We start from the raw sequence: 15,665 nt of genomic DNA on the forward strand, positions 1-15,665 counted from the left end.
ACTGGCCATATCATAGAGGTCAAATTAAATATTTTCAATATACTCTCAATTAAATTATTTAAAAAAATATTTTTTATCTATGACCCTAAGTTAAGTCAGGCTATAATTTTCTTGATTTGTCTCTATTTTTGGAAGGAAAATCAGGATTATACCAGCCTCAAAATATGAAGAGGATAACTCCCTCCTCTCACCCGCCCATGTTCTGGAACAAGTTACATTGATTAAATTCATTAAAACTTGGCATCTGGGCAGCCCCGGGTGGCTCAGTGGTTTAGCGCCACCTTCGGCCCAGGGCGTGATCCTGGGGACCCGGGATCAAGTTCCTTGTTGGGCTCCCTGCATGGAGCCTGCTTCTCCCTCTGCCTATGTCTCTGCCTCTCTCTCTCTCTCTCTCTCTCTCTCTCTCTGTGTCTCTCATGAATAAATAAAATCTTAAAAAACAAACAAAAAACTTGACATCTGATAGAATTCAAATATAAACAGTCTAGAACTGGGGGGGTGGGGGCGGCTTTTTTTTTAAAGTAAATATCCTTGGCTACCATTTCAATTTCTTTAATAATTACTAGTGTATTGCAGTTTTACATTTATTTTTGAGAATGGTATTTTAAATTTTGAGAAATTTGGCATTTTAAATTTTCAGAAATGTATCTGTCTTCTAGATTTTAAAGTGTGCCAGCGTTTCATAGCAATACATTATTCATAATAATCTTATTTTATAAATCTCTGTGTAGTTATTTCCCCTTTCTAGTTCAAGAATTTATTTCTATCATCCGTTTTTTTTCCCTGATCAGTTATTGCAGTGTCTGTCTTGTTATTGTTTTCAAAGAACTCGGTTTTAATTTCATTGATCCTTATTGTAATGCTTTTGTTCTGTGGATTTTTGGCTCTGATTGGTGGTAATGATTCTATTTTTATTAGCCTATGACCTTGCTTTACCATTTTCTCTGCATTTGCTAAGTAGCTCTTTCGCTAACCTCTTGGGTATAACGCTTATTATTATTGTTTCACTTTTCTTGTTTTCTGAAAAACTGATTCAAAATTATAAATTACTTTCTAGGTTCTGCTTAACTGAACCCCTCAAGTTTGACATCTAGAAGTATCATTTGTATTTGATTGTTAGTGCTGTATTTTTTAATTTCCTTTTTTCCCTTTTAAATCTTGGGCTTCTCACAACATTAATGTATTTCTAAACACCACAGAGCTTTAAAGTTATATTTGTTGTTAATTTATAGTTTTGTTGCACTGTGTCCAAAGAGACAGCCTGTATGATATCCGTTCTGTAAGTGTTATCAAAGTTTCTTTTATGGCCCAACACACAGTCTGCTCCAGTAATTGTTGTGCGTATGCCTCCCTCGCTGTATTTTCTGTCGGATGCAGAGTTCTCTGATGTCTGTTGCTTTGAGCTTATAGTGTTGTTAAAGTCTTCAGTATCTTTTCTAAACAATCTCTTTCTGTTATTTTTCTGAGGAGGATGTGTTAAAATTCTTGTTCTATTTTTTTTTTTTTTTTTTTTTAGCGTAGTGGCATCTCTTAACTGTCTTACCCTGTAACTCCAACAAACAAAGCAATGAGGGCATGAAATGGTCTGTTTGAATCTGGGAGAAGAGGTTTTAACATGGAGTATCCTCTCAAGGTCCATCCCTGGGGGACCCCAAAGGACTTCCACAGGATCCCCAGTTGGAATTTCTGTAAACCTTGTACTGTGATTCCTTATCACCCACCCGCTAACCCAAAGAATTTTCAATTTACAGCCAAGTGGGCTCTCACATTCTTCTCCTTGCTCTACCTGCATATTTTTCTCCACTTGCTATTCCATCTACAGGATTCTTCTCATAACTAGATTCTGTACCTTGTTTAAAACCTTTCTCAAATTCTGCTTCTTCCATGAAATCTCTTCTAGAAATATCAGTTCTTTTTTTAAAAGATTTTATTTATTTATTTATGAGAGGCAGAGAATAGGCCGAGGGAGAAGCAGGCTCCCTACTAAGAGCCTGATGTGGGACTCGATCCCAAGACCCTGGGATCTCAATCTGAGCCAAAGGCAGATGCTCAACCACTGAGCCACTCAGGCCCCTAGAAATATCAGTTCTTAAAATTCTAAAAGCAGTCACTGCTCATACAATTTGTTTAGTATTTATTCATTGACCTTATTCCCTAATAAATTAATATTCCATGACCAGCACTTGTGGTGATCAAAACTTCTATTTAAATAATTGTAGTTGTTTGGTATTTATTGCATTTGTTTGCTTCCCTTATATTGCGATGTCAGTATCTTGAGGGTAATGTGTGTCTTACAGGTCTCCATTCATTAAAATACCCACATAGTATCTTGTTTTTGATAGTTGACCAACAAAAAGCTTTAATAAGCTTAAAGTTAAGCTTATTTACTTCAATGTTAATATGACTGTATTTTTTCCTATATAGAGTGCAGTTATGTCACAAGACCTGTATTTTACTATATTTTGCTAAATGTATTGTTTATTATTAATAATAAGCTTTATCCATGAAAGTTAAATTCTTTTCATAATAATTATAAAGCAAACATGTATTCTCATTCTAAAATATGCACCCATTTATTTATATGGTTAATTCTTTTAAAGTATTTTTATGAGTTTAAATTTATCTGCTCTCAAGGCAGTGTTTGTTAGGTGTGGTAAAGTGATACAATGGCTAGGCTGTTTTCCTCCCCATCCCCTTTAACACTAATTATTTGAGTTCAGCTTTGAATTTGCAAGTTTCCCTGTAAGGACAGTGAGCCTAAGTCAAGCATTAGACTGAGCATAGAGTTCCAGGATAGATGCGATCTGCCAACAGGTTATTAAGCTGATGAGATGATTGCATCATACCACAGTTGAAGATGTCAGCCTTTGAGCCCCAGCAAAATACCTGGCCTGAGCTGGTGTTTTGTGGGGTGTAAGACATGTTTAAACCAGTATCATTCCCAACACTGATCTTCCAACGTGATTTTGTTGCACATAATCAACACAAGTGAAGTATAACCAGCCAAATCCTAAAACGGGGTGTTTAGACCAAAGAGTAGGGGGTAGCAAGGAGAGAGAAAAAATTGAATAAAAGATTTATAGAATACCTATAAACCATGAGCTAGTTGTAAGTTCTTTAATGTGTATTTTATTTCATTTTCCTAAGATTCATGAAGTGGTTATTACCATGCCCATTTTACACAGGAAGAAATAGAATTCCATAGAACAAAATAATGTATTAATTATTGGACATTGAGTAAATGGTTGATTTGTGTATTGAATTCAGATTGAACAGCTAAACCAACATCCTTAATTCTCCTTGTTTTACCCACTTAATATAAAATATTATTTTAGGGATGCCTGGGTGGCTCAGTGGTTGAGCATCTGCCTTTGGCTCAGGGCATGATCCTGGGGTTCCGGGATCAAGTCCCACATTGGACTCCCTGCATGGAGCCTGCTTCTCCCTCTGCCTGTGTCTCTGCTTCTCTCTCTCTCTCTCTCTCTCTCTCTCTCTGTCTCTCATGAATAAATAAATAAAATCTTAAAAAAATATAAAATAAAATATTTTATACCGTTTGCATAGTTTAAAGAAACATAATTATTTAGAATTAATTGTTGATTTTTTTCTTACTGGACTGCAAGTCCACAAGAATAGGAACCATGTCTATTTTGCTTAGCATGATATCTCCAGGACCAAACCCTCTCTTCACATAGCTGATGTTTAGTGTATATACTTTGTTTCTCACCCACCTCCTCTGTTTTTGGAGGGGAATAGGGAAGCCAAGGTTTCTACCACATTCCTGTTGACTATCTTAGGTAAGAAAATAATGGACAGAAAGTCTAGGCCAATGTGAACCTGAACAATCAGAGAAGGTTTTATTGGTGAACTAAAGTTTTTAAATGAAGATGGAATAATTAACTGTAATTTATACAGAAGGTTATGAATGACTTCAACTGCTTCATTCTCAAGAAAAGACCATCATGGTAAGAAGATGAGGACATGCTAACTCCTTTGTAATATACATTTAAGTGTTCTATTTACATTTTTATCACCCCCCCCCCTTTTTTTCTCAATAGAAAAAATCAGGCAAAGATATGCAGACCTTCCTGGAGAATTGCACATTATTGAGCTTGAAAAGGATAAGAATGGACTTGGACTCAGCCTTGCTGGTAATAAAGACAGATCACGCATGAGCATATTTGTGGTGGGAATTAACCCAGAGGGACCTGCTGCCACGGATGGACGAATGCGTATTGGAGATGAACTGTTGGAGGTGAGGGACATAGATTTTTAATTTCATTTTTGGTAAGGTGAAGAAGTAAAGGGGATGGTCCACTGGAAAATGAGGTGACAGGGAAAAGTGTTACAAATTATATTTTTTTCAGCCACTCAAAATCATTTTCCAGAGGAAGAACAGACATCATATTGTTGCTTGCAAATGTTATTTGCTGCTTGAGTAAAAACTAATCTTGCATAATAATTTAGGGAACCTTAAGTTAAAATCTCATAAATGCCTATTAAAGGAATGGGATTTGTTTTTAATGTAAATTCCAAAATGTTCAAAACTAAATTGTGTATTAATCTGTTATTATTATTTATCAAAATTCTCTTTAGCTTTAGAATAAACCGTAAGTATGGCATTTGTTTTTGTTGTTGTCGTTTAGTTTTTTGGGAAGGTGTTAGAACCCAGCAAATCCTGTGAGCTGGTTGTCAGGGCTTGGGTATTATCTGTGAAGTCAGTGATGTGGATTAAGACCACACAGATTCCTTATTTAGGAATAAGATAGAGGTAAGAGAGCTGAGGAGATGGCTGGTCTTTTGCTAATTACTCTCTAGATGATTTCATCAGTAGTCTTATTTATTCTCATTTTCCTCAACTTAAAGTCAAGGTTTCTGTTCCAAGTTATTCTTGCTTTGATGTTCATTTGCTATTTCAGTCCATCATTCATTCATCTAACTTTGTTAGAGCATCTCCTAGTAGTGGACACAGAAAGAAAGATGAATACATCTGGTCCCTTCCTTCAGAGAGCTCACAGTCTAGAGGAAGGACACAGACATGAGAAGATTGTTGCACTGCAAAATGAAAAATAAAATAACCAGAAGAACAGCAGCAGCAGCTAATATATTTATATATACATCCATACACACACACATACATATATATACACTCAGTGTCAGATACAGCAGCCTTTTTACTGGTGGGGTCACAAAGTAAATGATGGTTCTGGGATTCGGTATCAGGCAGTTTGACTTCTTAGCTTTTGTTAACCAGTGCACTCTGCAGCCTCCTGGATAAAATGCTCCAGCACTTGGGTATTTAAAAGACCTGAAATCACAGAGGCACTGGGAATCAGACTGCTCACTTAGAATGAGATTTTCTGATTTTGCATTTTATAATTTCCTCGTCAGACTTTGACTCAGAATAGCATTCGCAGTCACCCATAATCTCTGATTTGCTTAACAACAAATATAGCCAAAACTGGTCAGACATGCCTGTTAGCATCCTACTTGTCTCCCAGGCCCCAGTAGTTTCTCCACATCTTAAAGCCGTTTCCACAAAGAAGTTAACCTGGAATTATTTTCCTGTTCTTTTGTAAAATGGCATCATGAAAGGGACCCATGCTGGGTAGTAGCTGTCACCAGTGTAATCATTAAATAAGGAAAAATCAAAAGGCAGCAGTATGTATTAACCAACCAATATAATTCATCACTTCAAGTTTATTTCCTTTGGCTGATGCTTGAAGACTTCCTCAGTGATAGAGACTAAAGTGATGGTGGTAGTAATTAAGGTGAACATAAAAACGGATTTCCTGAGTTATTATTGGCACTTGACCTAGAGGCTCCCACATTTGTATTCAGTATTCTTAAGAGACCTATCTGGTAAGTACTCATACTATCCCCATTTTATGGATAAGAAAACTGCACAAATAACTTGTTTAATTTTACAGAACTAAGTCACAAAGTTTTGGTAAGAACCCAGGCTTGCCAGACTCCAGGATTCATGCTCTACCCACTGAAGCAGACTGTGTTCCCCATGGTATTTCAACCAAACCCCATTTGTTTAGATCCATGAGAATGCTGATTTATGATGCTCTAGTCTTTAGGGAATCATGTATAAGAAGTAACTGTGTTGTGTTACATGTACCTAGACATGGATTTCCTGTCCTGTGTGGTATATGAAAATGTTCCAAAGGCTGTAATTTAGAACATGAAGATTCTAGTTTTCTTCTATTTTATTAAGACTCTAGATGGAATAATGGCCCATGGGATCTAGACCAACAGGAGCACTGGTGTTTTATTTCTCTGTCTGACATTGTATTAGATAGGAGTAACAAATGAGGAATGGCTACAGAGTAATGAGAATGTGTTACAGTCCACATACAAAAGTCCACACTGTGACCAGGACAGCAAGACTGAGCTTGGAAGACCTGCTTTAACTTATCCCAGTTCTTTCAGTTCTTAGTTGCGTTTCAGAAGGAGCTTAATAAACACAGTGCAGTGCACATAGTTGACTGGTAATTAGCCACATTTCCTCCTTAGAAAATTCAGGTCTCCCGTTTTTGAGGCAAGATGCTGGAAGAACTCTCTTGTCTGAAAAAGGATATTAACATCTTGCCATGTTGGAACCCCACCTATTTTTTTTTTTTTCTGACTTTCTGAGTTTGGCTCTTTTGTCGCTATTCAACAACTTTATCTTCTTGTGGAGATGGAAAGGACGAGAAGATTAAACATGGCAATAAGTTGATCCTCCTCCACTCCCCATTGATTTTCTTGTCTAAAGAAAATATGTTGGAACATACATTCTAGCATCCCATATCTTTGGCTAGTTACTTATCTTCTCTGACCCTCGGCTGCCTCCTTTATCAAATGAAAATTACTTATTCAGCAAGTATCTTGCTATGCATCTGTCATGTAGGGAGCAGTGTGTGAACAAGACACTGATTTTACACTGGTGAACAAAATCCATGGTACCTGTTCTCATAGAGCTTACAGCCTAGTGATTATATAGTATTAACTTTAGAGGGTGTTCAGAGAACTAATGAGAGAAGACAGTCAGATTTTGCCCCAGTATCCAGCACAAAGTAATGCATTTAGCTGATACTATTTGTAAAATAATATTTGTATGTGCATTTGGGTTTTTTTTAGTTTATTTATATTAATACATTTGTCTCTGAAAGTATGTCCCAAAGGGAAACCATCATCTTCCTCAATAGTTCCATGTAGCATCTTAAAAACTGGGAGAATGGAAAAATGCACAGACTGCATTCTTAAGCAGTTATAACCCATCTTCTCATGTGACTTTTGGCTCTAGGTCAGTGATGACAGGAAAAAATTTGTGTGGGAAACATTTCCCTGGTTTCTTTTTATAGCTGAGAAAAAAATTTAATCATTTTTCTATGATACGTGAGGAATTTGTATATCACATGATATCAAATCCAATGTCCTTTGGAACTGAGAATAGGAAATTGATTTAATGATGAGTACCAGGAAAGCTACAAGCCAGTGTTAAAATAGCTGTTTTTTGGATATTGCAGTGCCTTAGATCGTAGAAGGACTGCATTGTGTGGGAGGCATTTATAGTGGGTTTTTAGATTATTCTTACTAGATTTCTGGGCTAGAGCAAATCTTGTCTATTTGCTTACCACCCACACTCCATTTATTTTTGTGACTTCTCTATGAGGTAAAGTTATCTGTGTTTCTTGATTGTTTTTACAACTCCACCATTTATTCCTGTTATTTCTCAGGACTACATTGTTGCCTATTGTTATGTTCTTCTTTTGCCCTGAGCCTCCTTTTATTTATAGTCGATCTGACTTATTTTAGGACCTAAGGTGAGGCTAATTTATAGGAAGTAGAGAATAGATTGGTGGGACACACATTTGTGGCTTCTTTGAAGTCAGAAGCTCAGCTTCTTTACTAGAGCCTGTGTGTGACTCCTTTTCCGCAGGCCATTCGCCAGCAGTTCTGTTGCCGTGGGACTGCATTGTTACAGCGTAAGAACAGCCCAGTGAGTTCTGTCAATCGATGGCCCAGTTCATGTATAAAAGAAATCTTAAATTAAGCCCCCAGAAGACAGTGTGATTAAATCTCAGCTTCTTTACCCTTCACTGCAATGCTGGTGTGGGGGTTCTGAATTAATTTCAAAAGGCATTAGCATATAATTACCATGTAGACTGGAATGAGACTTGCACCAGAGTATTGGCTTTCCCTGAGCAATTAGTCCCAGAAAATACACAGGCCTGAGCATGGTGCTATCATATGAATATAGGATTTATTTATAATCTTCCCTACAGTGCAAGTGTGGGAAGAGAGAGTGGATAATGTTGCGTGGGGAATTGGAGTGATTTGTCGGGTTACAAAAGTAGCCGGAAGAAGCCACGTGGGTGGCACGAGACATCCACAATTGATTGGGCTGGCATATAGAGCTGTGTCTCATCTGGCTCCCACGCCCTTCAAGAGAGAGGCTGTACGTTCCCTTTGAAACATTTACCTGCAGAATAACCCAAAGCTAAATGTTATTTTCCAAGTGTGTAATATGTTTACTTACACTACAAATAAAAAGCACGAATATTTCCCATACTTGCTAGGGATGAAGACGTAGAACCACACTTAAACTCAGATATTATTGTCTTGCTATGTTTATTTTACAAGAGAAAAAACAAACAAACAAACCATAAAACCTAAATGACTGGCCCAGATACACGTAGCTGCATCAGGACAAAACTCCTACCTCACGGCTCTTAACGCCACTCCAGTCTCAGCACCTATTCTTCACTCTCTGCTTGTTGCCAGTGAATTGTTTTTAAAATCTTTTGGAAGACTTAAATGTGATTTAGAAGTACAGTGGAATAGTAAAGAAATTGCTCTCTTTTGTGCATCCATAGATAAGATTCTAATTTTCAGTCAGAAGCTTCTGTTATCTTAGATCGGCTCTTCTAGATTATTACCATGCATGGACATAATTTTATAAAGTGTGCTTCTTAATGCAATAATTACGCCCTAAGAGACCTCATGTAATAAAATGTCCTGTTTTAGAAACACTAGTTTGAGGAGCAGAAAGAAGACTAAAGAATTGGCAAAATTGCAATAAAATGACTTTCCCTAGTTTTATTAAGAGATAGGTTTATAATAGCTAAAAGTGCAAAACTAAATTGATTGACTCAATTTTTTTTATTGTGGCAATGGTTTCATAAGTGTCATACTTTACATTTTAAACAGTAATGTATTATACATCTGTTAGGTCTCAATGCGCTTGTTAAAAATTGGTTGACGGAGCCAGATAAAAATAAATACTGTTAGCAGATCCTGAGTATGACCTTCCATATGCAAAGCTAAACTGACCCCATTTGGGGACTCTTAAAATAGTCTACAGTCTAATTCACAACTCTGGAAGTCAACAGAAGAATGTGGTGCTCTCTGAGGGGTCAGTCTCACATAAAAACAGTCCTGAGGCTTCTGCTGTGTGTGTGTAACATATTTCCTTTCCTCAAAGTGCAGCACCCTGGTTATTCTGGCGTATAGCTATCTATGTCTTGTTAAGTCATCTCTCCTACATCGTCTGTCGTATGATATCCAATATGAATTACAAAAAGACGTGCTCATTAAGAAAACATTTGGGGGTAGGGAAGCCGTATTGGGAATTGAGCTCACATTAAATACCATTTTCAAGTTAGTGCTAAAAATTCTTCACATGTGGGCAGCCCAGGTGGCTCAATGGTTTAGTGCTGCCTTCAACCCAGGGTGTGATCCTGGAGACCCGGGATCGAGTCCCGCGTCCGGCTCCCTGCATGGAGCCTGCTTCTCCCTCTGCCTGTGTCTCTGCCTCTCTCTCTCTGTGTCTCTCATGAATAAATAAATAAAATCCTAATAAAATAATTAATTGATTAATTCTTCACATGCATTCTCCTAACTTACAACAAACCTATGAAAGTAGGTGCTCTTTTAATCCCCATCTTACAGATAAGGAGACTGAGGTATGAAGGGGTACAGTCAACATGCAGACATTACCTTTTTTGTTTCTAAAGGCTATCTTCTTAAGTTATTTCATTCTGGATTAATAATGATTCTAAAAAATGGTTGGTGGAGGCACCTGGCTTGCTCAGTCGGTAGAGCCTGCCACTCTTGATCTCAGGGTTGCAAACTGAAGTCCCATGTTGGGCATAGAGCTTATTTAAAAAATAATAAGTGAAAAAAAAATAATAAGTGAATTTCTCATCATTTTGTAGTTTTGGTAGATCTAGAATAATGCAGTTAGTCTGGTACTAGTTCAAAATACCTGAGATAGTTTCTCACAATATAATACCTTGTTACTCTTTTTATCTTCTTAAAACTGGATGCCATTTTGAATTCAATAAAGGAAGAATGCAGTCAGTGAAATTACAGCCATCCCTCAAGAATCAAAGAAGAAAAGTAATCCTTTTTCGAGGTTTTTTTCTTGCCCAAATTGAGAACTTCTCTGAACTTCATAACTTAAGAGCTTTCCTCCTCAATACCATTATTAAGTTAAGGTTTTCTTTCCAGGCTGCAGGAAATATTATGTAAACCCTAGCTCATATTGGGTGGCTCATTCTTGTATGTGTTTCCTGAGGTGAAGTCTTGGCATTGGTTTCTGTCTCTGGCTTGTTAGGGGAAGAGTTTTGGATTATTTAGTCACATTTCGCTATCTTTATACTGCTGAGATATTTAGGCTGAAAGTCTGTATTCTTACTTATCTTTTGGAGGAGTGACAATCATTTAATTTTTATTATTGTAGTCCTCATTATCACTACAAAAGCTTTATATGGAATTTCTGTAGTGAGCCACATTATCTTAAAATCAGTGATAAAGTGCATGAAAGAGAAAGTGCCATGGAAGCAGAAAGTAAAAATGAGGATAATAGAAGAAAGATTACCATGAAAAGAATATGAAAAATAGAGATAGGGATGTATGCTGGGGAAGAAAGTTGCCACTTGGAAAGAATAATTGGTTTTTAGGGACACCTGGGTGGCTCAGTGATTGAGGGTCTTCCTTAGGTTCAGGTTGTGATCCTGCATCTTGGGATCAAGTTCCACATCAGGCTCCCCACGGGGAGCCAGCTTCTCCCTCTGCCTGTGTCTCTGCCTCTCTCTCTCTCTCTCTCTCTCTCTCTCTCTGCGTCTCTCATGAATAAATAAAATCTTTAAAAAAAAAAAAAAAGAATAATTGGTTTTTAGCAGTGTATCTCAAGACTCTCCTTTCTGCAGTTTTCCCTCAGCCTTATGTGACATATTAGGATAGTTCTTTAGGCCTCCATTCTCTGCTTTTTCCAGTTTCTTTACTTCTTTCCAGACTTGCTCTTTGTCATTATAGTAACCAAAGAAGTACCTCTTTGAAATGTAATTGAGAAAGATACGCTTCTATTTTTTTTTTTTTTTAATTTGAGAGAGAGACCAAACACAAGCAGAGGGAGGGGCAGAAGGAGAGGGAGAAGCAGACTCCCACTGAGCAGGGAGCCCAATGCGAGGCTCAATCCCAGGACCCTAAATCATGACCTGAGCCAAAGTCAGACGTTTGACTGAGCCACCCAGGTACCCAAGGTATGCTCTTAGATTATTGGGAAGATTTTCTTTATATCAGCCTCAACATATAACTTATGTCTGTATTTGGCTCCATTTGCACAATGGAAATTTCTTGCAGTCACTATTCAATCTTAAGGCATGAAGTCTGAAAGGAAAGTGTTAATGAGATTCTTATTCTATGTTTGACTTACTAGCAATATCAGACAGCTGCTTAAACTCATCAAAAATATGGTTGTATTATGTGTCTTTTAATTACAGTTTTTAAGAGGAGGCCTAAGATCAATAATCCAAACTGAAAATCAGACGTTCTACCCAAAGAGTAGCCATGAGCTACTCTCATTATTTTAAGTCAGAAGAATTTATGCATTGCACATCAACCCCAACCCTCCCTCCTACCATTTTTTTAAAATATTAGTGAAATGCAATAAAAATAATTGCTTATAGGTAACACATAATTGTGTTAGGATATGAAGTGTCTGCTATTTCTTCAGAACCACCAAATAGTTTGATTGCTAACACAGTTGCATTGTATACAGTAACACAGTTTCTGTTCACTCTACCAACATCCAAACTTCACATCCTTCTTGTTGCTACTCAGTGTATAGCTTAAAATGTCACTCTGCAACTCTCTACTTGGAGTAGGGTTGGGATTTTTCCCTTAAACGGTTTGTTTAAAATGTTTTACTTTGCATTGGGGAAATTGATATAAATTTTTCCTATATGAGTATATGTAAATCCTATGAAGTTAGAGGATTGAAAATCGAAAGGTATTCTAATAGGAAAACTTCTAATAGGTACCCATATGTGATTTTCCTCTTTAAAAAAAAAACTCTTATTGATTTTTTTTAGCATTTATAGAGTAAGCAGAATGATGTAATGAAATCCTTCTGTATAGCCATCATATAGTTCAGTGGTTGCCCACACTCAGTCATTTGTGTGTCCCTATACCTCCAAATATCCACCCCTATGCAATTATTATTTTTATAGTAGGTAAAATTTACAAAAAAATAAATGCACAGATCTTCTCTGTACAATTCTGACCACTGTATACACCTGAATAATCCAAACTTCTATCACTTCTGTCTTCCCCAGAAACTTGTCTTATGTACTTCGCCATTGGAACCTCTCCCATCCTGGGAGCTGATACTACATGGATTTTTTTTTTCTACTTTCATTTTTTTTTCCTGTTCTAGAATGTCATATATATGGGATAATATAGTATGTACTCTTCTATATCCAGCTTCTTTCACTTTGCATGTCTGTGATTCATCTGTCCTGTTACATGTATTAGTAGTTGGTTACTTTTTGCTGAATAATATTGCTGAATAATATTCCATTGTATAATCACCACAATCTGTTTATCAGCTTACCTGTGGATGGACTTTTAGATGTTTTGCAGAGTTTCGAATAGAGTTGCTAGGAACATTTGTGTGATGGGTCTTTTTGAGGACAGATAGTTTCCTTTTTCTTGGATAAATATTAATAGTAAGTTAATGAGACACAGCGTAGTTGTGTGTTAAAAAGAATCTGCCAGCCCCCTTTCCCAAGTAGTTGGGCCATTAAACATTCCCACCAGCAGTGTATGAGCATTCTGGTTGCTCCACAACCTTAGTTCTTCTGGTGGGTTTGTAGTGGTTTCTCATTGTGGCTTTAATTTACATTTTCTTGATGACTTATGATGTTGAGTATTTTTCTTCTTTAGCAGCCAGTCAGATAGATTATTTTATAAAGTGTCTGAGCCTTTTCCCCATTTTTAATTAGGTTTTTTTTTATAATTGAATTGAATGTAGAAGTTCTTTATATATCCTGGATACTAGTTCTTTATCAAGTGTATGATTTATGGATCTTTCAATCTGTGACTTGTCTGTTCTCTTAAGATATCTTTTTATGTATAGAAGTTCTTAGTTTGGATGAAAACATTATTTATTCATGTTTTCTTTTATAGTTACTGTCCTAGTTAAGAATCTTTGTTTATCTCCAGTAATTATAGTAATATTGTCCTATATTTTTTTCTAAAAACCTTATAGTTTTAGCTTTTATGTATAGTTCTGTGATCCATCTTAAATTAATTTTTGTGTGTGCTGTGAGATAAGGGTTGATGGATTTTCTTCCATGCGAGTTCCTAGTTGTTCCAGCATCATTTGTTGAAAAGACTTTTTTTCCCTCATTAACTTCCTTTGTACCCTTGTCAACAATGAAATAACCCTATAACTGTGTCTCTTTTTGGACTCTCAGTTCTCTTCTATTAATCTGCCTGTCATTCATGCCATTACCACACTGTCTTGATTACCATATCTTTATAGCAAGTCTCGAATTCAAGTAACACTAAATCCTTGTTTTGTTCTTATTTTTAAAAATTGGGATGCCTGAGTGGCTCAGCGGTTGAGCATCTGCCTTTGGCTCAGAGTGTGATCCTGGAATCCCAGGATCGAGTCCCACGTCGGGCTCCCTGCATGGAGCCTGCTTCTCTCTCTGCCTGTGTCTCTGTCTCTCTCTGTGTCTCTCATGAATAAATAAATAAAATCTTTAAAAAAAATAAAATAGTCTTGGCTCTCCTAGGTCCTTTGAATTTCCAAATGAATCTTAGAAGCAACTTGTAAATTTCTGTTTGTTTGTTTTTAAAAGCCTGCTGGGATTTTGATTGAGATTGTATTGAATCTATAGTTTAATTTAGGGAGGCTAGACATCTTGACAATATTGAGTCTTCCAAATTATGAATGTGAGATCTCTCCATTTAATTATTTTTCTAAAATTTTTCATAATTTTCAGTGTAGGACTTTTAAGTGTATTCCTATGTATTTTATATTAAGTACTTTTATAAGTCAAATTTTTATCGTTTCATTCTTATTTGTTGCTCGTATATAGAAATACAATTGATTATCACATATTTGTGTATTGACCGTGTGTCCTATAATCATGCTAAATTAACCTACTAGTTCTAGTAGTTTTTGTTGATTCTGTAGCATTTATGGAGGTAGATGATCATTTCATCTGTGTATAGGGAGTTTTATTTCTTCACTTTCAATCTTTATGACATTTATCCTCCTTCCTTCCTTCATTTTCCTCTCTCTCTCTTTCTCTCTTTTCCCCTCAATCTCAGAAGCCATTTGGTGTTGGATGATTAAATAACAGCTTAGCTATATGTAGGTTTCTCATATATGCCCTTTATCAAGCTGAGGAAATTCAATTCTAATTTGATGTGAGGGTTTTCCTTTTAAACCACAATTTGACATTGTATTTTGTCAAGTGCTTTTAGGCACCTATTTATGTTATCTATATATAATTGTTTTTTTTTAAAGATTTTATTCATTTACAGAGTGTGTGGACAAGGGTGCAAGTGGGAGAAGGGGCAGAGGTAAAGAGAGAGAGAATCCCAAGCAGACTCTGAGCTTAACAGGGAACCCAGTGCACAAGAATTCCAATCTCACTATCCTGAGATTATGATCTGAGCTGAAATCAAGAGTCAGACTTTTAACTGACTGATCCATCCAGGCACTTTCCACTCTTACCTTTTTAAAAGATGTTATTTATTTTGTTTTAAAATGAAATGTAAGTATAACACAAAAGGACACTCACTAAATGGGATAGTCAAAACTCCTTACCCTAATATTCCAAGTCCTTCATTATATGATCCAGCTACATTGAACTACTTAAATAAGTCTTCGAATCAGATGTGCATTTCCTTCATTCCAATCTTTTGCCAGTGTATTTTATTCACTATACTTCCAGAGACATTTTAAAAAACCTAGCCCAACTGTTTTGGCATAAGTTCATGACATTATTTTTGTTATTACCATAAATACCCTTATTTAGATCAGATGTCTCTTCTTTGTATATATTTTTTAAAATATTTTATTTATTTGAGAGAGAGAGAGAGAGAGAGAACACAGTCAGGGTTAGATGCAGAGGGAGAGGGAGAGGCAGGCTCCCCTCAGAACAGGGAGTCCAATGCAGGACTTGATCCCAGGACTCTGGGATCATGACCTGAGGCGAAGGCAGACTCTTGACTGACTGAGCCACCTAGGCGCCCCTGTATAGATTTTTTTAAATGCTAACCTTAGTTAATTGGCCTGAAATTCAAAGGTAAAGATGACAGAATGGAAAAACAAGAATATTAGTTATTATTTGTTTAAAATGTACTATTTT

At 36.5% G+C, this 15,665-nt stretch overlaps 1 protein-coding gene across 8 annotated transcripts in view; it reads left to right on the plus strand.

The window, feature by feature from the left end:
* The window catches only part of PATJ (PATJ crumbs cell polarity complex component), a 356,261-nt gene that overhangs the window by 204,031 nt on the left and 136,565 nt on the right, over positions 1-15,665 (plus strand). For all 8 annotated transcript variants that reach the window (XM_072820502.1, XM_072820508.1, XM_072820504.1 and 5 more), the window contains exon 28: positions 4,059-4,255. In XM_072820502.1, coding sequence (XP_072676603.1) covers positions 4,059-4,255 — 197 coding nt within the window. The remainder of the gene's footprint in view (positions 1-4,058; positions 4,256-15,665) is intronic.

Source organism: Canis lupus, chromosome 3 (assembly GCF_048164855.1).
Source record: "Canis lupus baileyi chromosome 3, mCanLup2.hap1, whole genome shotgun sequence".
Classification (NCBI taxonomy): domain Eukaryota; kingdom Metazoa; phylum Chordata; class Mammalia; order Carnivora; family Canidae; genus Canis; species Canis lupus.